This window comes from Priapulus caudatus, unplaced genomic scaffold (assembly GCF_000485595.1).
Source record: "Priapulus caudatus unplaced genomic scaffold, Priapulus_caudatus-5.0.1 Scaffold390, whole genome shotgun sequence".
Lineage (NCBI taxonomy): Eukaryota > Metazoa > Priapulida > Priapulimorpha > Priapulimorphida > Priapulidae > Priapulus > Priapulus caudatus.
In genome coordinates this window covers 77,228-87,507 of record NW_014577451.1, presented here as the reverse complement: position 1 = coordinate 87,507, position 10,280 = coordinate 77,228, and the positions used below count along the sequence as shown (strand labels likewise).

The window sequence follows — 10,280 nt, the reverse complement described above, 5'->3', positions numbered from 1 at the left end:
TCTCATTACGTCGATAAGAGTGGCGATCGTGGGTTAACGTGAAAGCGTGGTTTTCAAAAAATGGATTACATGTTTCAAAACAACTACTAGTCAAAGTTCACATGCACGCACGCGCGCACACACACACACCCCATGCACGCACACGTGCGCACGCACGCGCACGCACGCGCACGCACACACACACACACACACGCATGCACGCACACACATACACGCACGCACGCACGCACGCACCCACACACACACCCCATGCACGCACACATACACACACATCCCCCACACACACACGTACGTGTCTTCGTGAGCCTTGATGTCGTCTGCTAGGTCCTGGTGTCTCTTCAGCTGGTCCTCGGCCGTCGCCACGTCCGACGCTCGCTCGTCCTGCCTCAGCAGATCCTTCACACCCTCGGCCCAGTTCATCTACAAGATACAACACGCACGGCGTGAGGTACCACACAACATACTCTTAAACCGGTGGTTCTTAACCTGTGGTCCATGGACTCCTTTGGGGTCCGTGGATGGGCTTCACGGGGTTAATTAAGTTTCATCAATAATTAAAACTAAAATTCAAAATTGAACAGAGCACCGTCCTTTCAGAGGGCACTCCTTTGCACGAATAAGTCGCCTAAACATTCTAAGCTCATCCAAGTTGACGAGGGCATGCGTAAGCTGCATCAGCTAGCCTACCAGGTCGTCTGCTTCAGCTATGAAGATCCTTTGTCCATGCGATTCTTCCATCTGAGCTTTGGTCGTGTCAGCCTTTTCCGCGAGAGCATTCCATGCTTTCTGCAGCTCTCCCTCCTTTGTGCTGACATGCTTGGCCTGTTCTGGGTAGGCTGACTGCACACTACAACAGCAAACGAACGTAAGCTGCATGCGCATCAGTTCACGAATGGCTCAAACCGATTCTCTTCTACTCGCGGCTCTTCAACTCGACAATTACGCACAGCTACTTTTAACTACTGCTGTACGTATTTATACGACAGATGACTGAAAAATAAAGAGCAAATTCTGTTTCGTCTCATTTGTGACGATGCGCAGCGGTGCGCAACGACCACCAGATAAGGAGCAACCAGCATGTATGTGCATAGCTCAGCACACCCTGCCCTCCCTCACCCCTACACGGCATCTCGACGACCGTCGGATTTCACGCGTGAGCGCAGCAATGCGGAGCTACCACCAGATGAGATGAAACCCTGGTGTATGTGAGTCGCACGCACAACAGGCGCGTACGTGAATCTAGTGGAGACAATCATCGCGTGTATGTAATTTGGCGTGTATGTGAATCGCTCGCACAACAGGCACGTACGTGAATCTAGTGGAGACAATCATCGCGTGTATGTAATTTGCGGCATGTATGTGGCCATCTCTCTCTCTCTCTGTAGTGTACGTACGTCGCAGACAACAGGCCGATTTTCTTCATCTCGTCCTGCACGGGTCTGAGTTCGCGCGCGATGTTCTCGTGTTGCTTCTGCAGCGAGCGCACCGCCTGCAGGCTCCTGCCCGTGTCCATGGTATCGTCGAGCCCGCCGCAGACTTCTCGTCGATCCGCGTCATCGTGTCCGCGCACTTACGATCGAACAGATCCAGACTGCAGGGCGAAGAAACACGCGATTTAGTGACGCGGCAAATAGATACAATAGCAGTGGTGTAATAGTATATAATATATAATATATTTATGTATATATTATATATATATATAATATATATATATAAATATATATATATATATATTATATTATAAATACAAGTAAACATGATTAATACAAAAATAGTAAAAAACAACAGACGTTTCTGGCAGGACATTGTTATCACGAGTCGGTGGGTTGGACAATCGACTCTGACCTATCCCCATGTGATTCAATAGTCTAACCGATGACATGGGTTTGGTATTACATTTCTGAACTGTGCAATCGATCTTCGCATTGAAACCAGTCATGTTTAACTGTGGAAATTGAATGTGGAAATATCGATTCCGGGATGCCAAAAACGTTATTGAGAGCTGTAGTGTACAATGGACCATGTATAAATGTTGCTTGAGCACCAGCGATCACAAAAATTGCACACATATCGTGATGATGAAAACAACACTCAATGATACACAAAAGGCACAAGTAATAGATCAATAAGAAACACGCCATCGCCAGTTTGAATGGGAGGCTACAGAACATATTCCTCGATAATGCAGAATGGTTAACAGGAGTTTACCAGATATCACAGCAGATATCACAGCAGATATCACACGGAGCAACCATCCTCACAGTTAGTACCGAATGTGAGCAGAAACTTCGATTCACCTGGATGCACCCTCGAGCGATTTCTCCTTTGCTAGACGAAGCTTGTTCAGATTCTTCCACCGGTCATTGATCTCCTTCTGCCGCTTCTTGACCGGCTCCTTGATCGTGTGACTGGTCACTAAGATATCTTCGGCTATCTTGTTGATCTGGTCGGGTCGGCCGCTATTGGCTGCCAGGTCCGTGAGTAGCTTCTGCAAGAGTGCCAACATACGCTCACACTGAGAAACCATCTAGCAGCTGCATAGCTCCTAGACACAGTGGCTCTTAACCTTTTTGGCCCCACGACCCGATCAGACATTCTTGGTCAGTACCGTGACCCCCGAAACAAAAATGTAAAAAAAACAGCCAATTTATGGAAACATGATCTGCCAATCTAGTCAATGGATTGGCCTGAAATTGCTTTCCAGGCATTCAGGCGATTAAAAAAATTTCGGGCAAGTGCTTTGGGGACACCAAATTTATGTGAGTCGGAGTGAGGAACAAAAAATTGTGCACCTGATAATTATATAAAATTAAATACGATTTTTCTTCATGACCCGGGTGATGGACCCCTGGAAACCCCAAAACACCCCCAGGTTAAGAACCGCCTTGTCCTAGACCGAGCTGTGCGGCATTATGACAAAACTAGGTGAGTACCCTGCTGTAAGGTCAGAAAATGCAGCGATAATGCAAACTTTACAATTTGATCAGTTCACACGAGGAGGCCATATTAGCAGTTGCCACAACCTCTAGAACAGGTGTCCGATACCTCGTGAGGTCTTCATTATTCCTCGTCTCGATATTATTCAGTGGGTCGTCGTTGGAGAAAGCACTTCTCCTTGTCCGCCAGGCACAATCAAAAGTCGTGCATTCTCTGTAGAATCTGCTACAGCTTAATCGCCATCTTCCTAGACATATGCCTCGGCTAAAAATGCTAGAACATCACAATCATCTATTTAAAAAATGAGTCCAATGACTTGCTTGATTACATTAAGCATTAATTCTTATTAATAATATATAATAATAATATAATAATTATTGATATTATGTTAATGTACTCATATATTCAAAAACTACCACCGCAGTATGTATTGAGTATTGGCAGAGCAGTCCCTTACAACCTACCTGAGCGAGTTTGCAGAGTTGTCTTGTAGGTATCGAGTTAGGCGTGTTTGTTGCTTTTTTCACGTTTGCCTGTCAAGTGGGAGGTTGATAACACTTCGAACTGCCCAGGGAAAGAGATGGAAGTAAATCCATGGCAACCCCCCCCCCCCCCCCACCCCTCTGTCTAAACGATAATCAGGAGAACAGTGCATCATGAATGACTATAGCATTTTATACGATACATTGTACCATAAGCTGAACGCTAAATAGCCTTTGTGGTATTGAATCACAAGTTCATCGGGGGGCGCGCGCCGGATCTATACGATTTTAGCGCAGTGGAATTGCCGTCCTCAGAGAGAATGGCTGACGACACAATTAACTATGATTATCATCGATTAGTTAATCAATCAATCATGTGAGAAAATCTACAAAAAAAAAAAGATAAATAAAAAAATAAATAATCAGAAAACATAGAAAACGGAAATTATAATCAAATTCATAACTGAAACACAATTAAAACGAACAATCAGGCAAACCAGCCATGATACCATGACTAACAGACAACAAAAGTAAAAAAAGATAATAGAACCAATATTAACAAGAGAAACTAAAAATAGAAAGAAACAAAAACTGAAAAAAAAAAAAAAATAGAAAAATAATAAAAAAAAAGAAGCAGAAACAAAGGAAACAACCAGCAAAATCGATTCACCAAATAAGCTCTACCAGTAAAGAATAAAAAAAAAATAAAACCAATTTAGGCCAGGCTTAAAAAAATAGAGAATATAAAGAAAATAGAAATAGCTTAAAAAAAGAAAGGAACCAAGACAGAAAAACAAAAGAACCACAAAAAACAGAAAAAAAAAAGAAAATCAAAAAACAGAACAATAAAACAACAACTAATCAAAAACTACACAAGAGCAATCAACAATCAGAACCAACAATCGCTACACCCTGAATGAAGCGATTCGGACGCCGCTTGCTTGAACACAGAAGGTCAAGACGCCTTACACGTTTAGTCGCAAAAAGAATTCTCTCACCTTGACCTGTCATACCTGAAAAACCAATGTCAAAGAGGAAACACCAAAAGAACGATATGCACAAGACGGCAAGAACACATAAAAAGAACAGAAAAAAATAATAACGACAAAAGGACAGACACAATACAAAAGAAAAAATAATGCAGAAAATCAAACAGAAATAAATATGCACGGACAAAAACGAATAGCCCTACCTAGTCCGTTCTCGCGCACCAGCACGAATCAAACCCGAATCTAGGTTGCAAGATAAAAATATGCGAGAACACAGACAATAACCAAGAAAACACTGAACAGAGACGAAAAAAAAAAAAAAAAAAGCCAGAAGAAAAAAAAAGAAGAATAATACAAAAACGAAAAAAAAAAGAAAGAAAAAAAAAAAAACGAACAAAAATCAGAGAAAAAAAAAAAAAAATGTAAAAACGACAAAAGAGAGAAACACCAAAAAAAAAAAAAAATAATGCTCATAAAAAACAAGACATGGAATCTATACAACTAAACACGACTTTTAATAGTATGAAAAAAAAAAAACGACAGGAATAAAAAATGAGAAAAAAAAATCTGCAGGAAACTATTCAAACAGAAATAAAAAAAAAATACAAGGCAAGTGTAAAAACAGAAACAAAAGAATTGCAAAAAAAAAAGAGGAACCAAAAAAAAAAAAAAAAAAAAAACACAAAGAAAAAATAACGGAGACAAAAACAAAAACAAGATTGATAGCACAAAAAGCAAGAATAAAGAACAAAAAATGAATATCGATTATTCAAGCAAAACACTTGAAGAAGTATGAACGAAATTGGCAAAATTGAGTCCCACGCACAACAATTCAAAGACCAACTAAAAAAAAAAGATCAAAAAAAAAAAGAGAAATAAAAAAAAATGTAAAAAAAGAAAAAAAAAACAAAAAAAAAAAATTGGAAGAAAAAAAAGGAAAAGAGACAAGAAAAATCGCTAGGTTGGCCGTCGTATTACAAGGAAATAATAATTTTTTACCGCAGACAGAAAAAATAGAATAATTCAACGAGGTAATGTATGGCCGTTTTTACCCAATCAGAGCCCTTTCACATATTTAAGAGCGTGACCACTATACATTACACGCAAATCTATTCATTTAACGCATAAATTTTTGGACCCATATTGTTATTCTTTTCTACGGTATATTTACTAAGGGTTAGGCTCTAGGGTTAGAGGTTAGTTTAGGGCCTGGTTGGTGCAAGACACACGGCAGCGACAGCGACCGACGCGAACGACAAACGAGCCTTTGCAGAGAAATTAGAAACTCTATTGTGTTCTCATGAGCAATATGCACTACACACGCTGACAAATCGACGGCGCAACCTCGACGACAAAATATGTGAGGATCGATTCGAATTTCCAGCGAGTGTGCACGCGACACTTTACAATGGCCAATCACAGCGTTTCCATCGGCACGTGAAATACCATTACGTCAGAAAAATTATAACCACTAGTGCGGGTACCGCTGCGCTGGGTAAATCGTGTACTATTCATACTACTAATAATTGCGAAACAATAGGAAATTGGGTAAAATCGAAATATACAGTTGCCACAAGATATCATATTACAAATCCGTGTAATAAGATATAAGATGGCGGAAATGTTAGTATGACATTTACATGAAGCAGAACCAACTTAGAACCCTGGACTAATGTAATATGGTGGCCATGAGAAAAGTTATTTAACAGCATGTACGTATGGGTTGGCAGTATTTCATTTGAACTCCATTCTATGAAATAGGGACAATCGGTTTGCGTGTTATTGTTGGTGGAATATGTAGAGATCTGCTGGGAGCAGTCTTAGACTGGTTGAGGGGTCAAGCTATCCTTGTCGATCGTAGGAATGAATAGAAACGAATTGTTGATAGGTAGATAGAGACAGGCAGCGAGTGGGGCCTGTGTCCATTGGTATGCTAGGAATGCTGTGGCGCGACATGGTGAACATTGCATATAAATGAATTATTTCTATGAAAGCAAGAGCATAAGCTGTTCGAATGTACAATGGTTCTGAAATCGTAGCTGCATAATAAAAAAGTAGATATAGTGTATACATGACAGGCCAGCGGTGGGGTAAATTATGATAATTATAAACGAATGTTTACTCACTTGGTTAGCGGTCTTGTATGCGTTGATTGTGATTGAGCATGTTAACCCTATCAACTTATAATACTTTATACATAACTATAGTGAAGTCTCTATAAAATATTTACAAATCAGTGTATCAGATGAATGCATGGTAAAACGGTTAGTATGGACATTTTAGATGAAGCACAACTCCACGTAGAAACCTCTGGAACATAATAAGTAATATGGTGTAAATTAAGAAAATTTTTATATGCTACACAGCATGTACGCTCTGGGTTGCTCTTCTATTTCTCTCAACAGCAACTTCTCGATAAACATTGCAGTCGTAACCACTCTCAGCACACAGGCGACTTGAGTACACATGTTTCAACTGTTAAACACTCAGCTCGCGACATATTATGCGCGCGCCCATTCTTGACTAATACTCATCTCGCGTATTGATGCTCGTTTTGTTCGCGGTTGCGCGGCTTTTCCATACAGCAGCTTGATGAGATGAGGTGATCGATTTTTTGTGTGTGTGCGCATGTACATGTCGGTGTGCTGACATGTGATGGAAGATTGTACGATGATGCCTTTAGTTACCAGAGGCGTGTTTCTTCACGAGTTGTGTGCGCGTGAAGTTTTGTCGTTTGTGCAGGCTTTTTTATAGCACTCGAACATCCCGGATTTATAGAGATGGCCCTGTGAAAATTGCATTCAGTATCGCTTTGGTGCGAGTTTGCGTGCATCTTTGAGAGATACTCGGCTACATATCGATAGATACGTGCCTCGACTCATAGTATATTATACATGTAGAACTAGTGTGCGTGGTACCCGCTGTCTGCTGGTAAAGTCTTGCTGACTTAGATTGATGCTACTGCTCAAATCGGATTACCCTTCTATCTCCAGTGATGTTGGGTAAAAATCGGGACACATCACATTTGACAGATAGGCATAATGATTCTAGCAATGTTTAGCATTCGAGAAAAAACTGTCACGTTATGACTTTATGGTGACGCACAACCAACTTAGAACCCTGGAACATAATAGTGTGTGGTGAGATAAAGTTATCTGATAGACAGCATGTACGAATGGGTTTGCAGGTTTTATTTGAAAAAGACCTGGAACGCTCTTGCTAAAACTCTACTCGTTTATTGTGTTGCTTCTTTATTGTGAAGCTATGATAGCAGTTTCTTGGTCGGTTCGATCGCTGTTTAGAGCCTGCTCGCTACTCTGCACTCGTACGTATGGAGTACGGCACGTAACGCATGTCGAATGGTTGCACTTCTCATTTGAAGGCTTCTGGTACAAACGATTGACGGTCCTGTCAAACCTCTGAAGTGAGGTCTGTGGCCTCGTGCTTCGGTTTCGCTCTCGGTTTCTCGGGTTTCACAATTACGCAAATCGCTTGATGAGCGAATGGCAGGAAATAGTCTATTCGGAATTTTTCTGTGTGTGCCGACATGTACGCTGCGTCCAGTTGTCGCTCGCCGTCTTTGACGACTATTTCGGTCTTCCGTTTTTTCACGGTTTTGTCGGTGAGTTTGACGGTTCTCGGCGGCCGTGAGCATGCGTTTTTTTCGTCTAGGAACACTCCCGGGTATAAGAGATGGCCTGTAATAGAATTTCATCCAGAGTCGTTTGCGGGTGTTTGTGCCTCGACCTATAGCGCAAGCTACTACATGATACACTATCCTAGGCATGAGAATATCTCATACAGTACGGCATAGTAGCGATACAGACATACATATACATCGTGAGCACTACATGGATAGATGAGGACATTACTTACTCGGTACGTCTACTTGTACAGTAACAGTGTCATTAAATTAGCAGTAGTTACTAGATATCGTGTACGAGCAGACATCTCATATCATATAATATGCATATGTCATAGTACATTAGTATGATACATTATAACATGGAGATACTAGCTAATTACAGTATCATCGATGTGAATTATAGTGATACTTTGATAGGCTGCGGGTACCTCTGTGCGTCGCTGTGGGTAAAAATCGTTGTTTAATTGCATATACTAATAATTGGGACAGATAATGGATTAGAAACTTGGATAAAAAATCGACAATGATGATACTGGTCACACTTCGACTATCAATATTACATATCATCTGAATCTCGATGTGTAATAGGTAATTAGTCATGGGGTAGATCAATTGTTCCGTATGTACATTTGTTATATATGACCAGCTCCAGAACCCAACTTTAGAACCCTGGAACTATCAGTTGAATATGGGATGTTTTTTGGTCGTCTCCAAAATATCTAGGCGAGGGGTGTGATTAGTGGTATTCACATATTAAACACGCTTTGTAGGTTGTGGGTTGGCTAGTATCTTCATTTATGAACCTCTTCTGTAAAATTATGGTGTTTGCCGTGTTATGTCTGGTGGATATATGTAGGGATTGCTTTAGCGTTCGTCACTGATCGAGATGGGTGCTGGGTGTGGTTGCTCGTATCACACGTTTACAGCTATGTCTCAGTTGTGTCAGTGATGGTAGGATGAATAGAACGTGACTTGCGTATATTAGTCTAGTGTGATAGTCAGACTAGCAGCCCGCGAGTGTGGCTTGTGCTCGCTGTATAGCTCACACATTTGGGTTCCGATGTGATGGTTGTCTAGGTAGAATAGTCGATTGATTGCGTCGTAGTACGCATGCTATCATTGAAATAGTGAGGAACTTTTCTACCTGAATCTAGTTAGAGGCTCATAGTGATTTTCGAAATGGTAAATGTGATGTGCTGATTCGTAGCCACGATCATAAGAATAGGCAATGATTTCTATAGACTATACAGACAGGGGCTCAAGCGAGCTCGGGCTCGCGAATTTGTAATTATAAGGAATGTTCTACTCTATCGTGGTACCGGCGTCTGTCTATAGCGGTGATGTTTTGACGCGCCTATTCGTAAGAGCTCTCACTATATAATACTCTACATAACTATGTGATCTCTATCAGCTTATTTCAATTCGTGTAGTCCATCGCTCTAGCAATGGTAGGAAACACCGATTGTTACGTATGACATTTGCTATGATCCAGCCACAACAGCCATCCGGGCATGAAACTCCTGGTACCGTAATGTCGACAGTCATATGGGTCGTAAAATAGAAAGTTTTGTGACCAGCTGTTACGAATAGGTTCACTAGTCTCAATTTCAAAGCTCTTGATTAAACATGCGAGTAGTACACGCGCACTTGAAGCGTTTCAATCTCTGAAAACCAAGGACGCCGCATTGCGCGCACACTGACCCGCTAACTCTCTAATCCGGATTGTTAAGCTCATGTTTTGTTCGGCTGTTCTCCGCGCTTTCACAATACAGCAAGCTGGATGCGATGAGTCATTTTTCTGTGTGTGGCAGACTGTGCAGTCAGTGCTTGAAATGTGCTGAGATTGACGATGAGGGGTTTTCACGGATATTTTCGAGTGAGTTGACGGTTTGGCAGGTTTTTTTCACCTCAACACTCCGGGTATAAGAGGATGGCCGCTGTGCAAATTGCGATTCCAGATCGCTTGTGGCGCGCGGTTTGGCCGACTATAGAACGCTACTAGAGTACATATCATACATAGATACATACATACGAACTCAAATTATTTAGACTAGTGCGGGTACCGCTGCGCTGGGTAAGATCGTGCTGGCTAACTTCATACTACTATAATACGGACCATAGGAAATTTGGGTAAAATCGGACACTAACGATCTGCCGATATATCAACTATTTTAGAATTTAGACTCGCAGGAAAGACTGCCTTTCACGTATGACACATTTTATATG

General features: G+C 41.4%; 1 protein-coding gene across 1 annotated transcript in view; it reads right to left on the bottom strand.

The window, feature by feature from the left end:
* LOC106809839 (spectrin beta chain-like) overlaps positions 1–10,280 on the bottom strand; it is a gene marked incomplete at its 3' end in the record, with an annotated part of 127,714 nt that overhangs the window by 42,257 nt on the left and 75,177 nt on the right. The window contains 5 exon segments of the mRNA XM_014813065.1: positions 293–420; positions 688–847; positions 1,395–1,562; positions 1,565–1,591; positions 2,298–2,488. Of these exon segments, the coding sequence (XP_014668551.1) occupies positions 293–420; positions 688–847; positions 1,395–1,562; positions 1,565–1,591; positions 2,298–2,488 (674 nt within the window).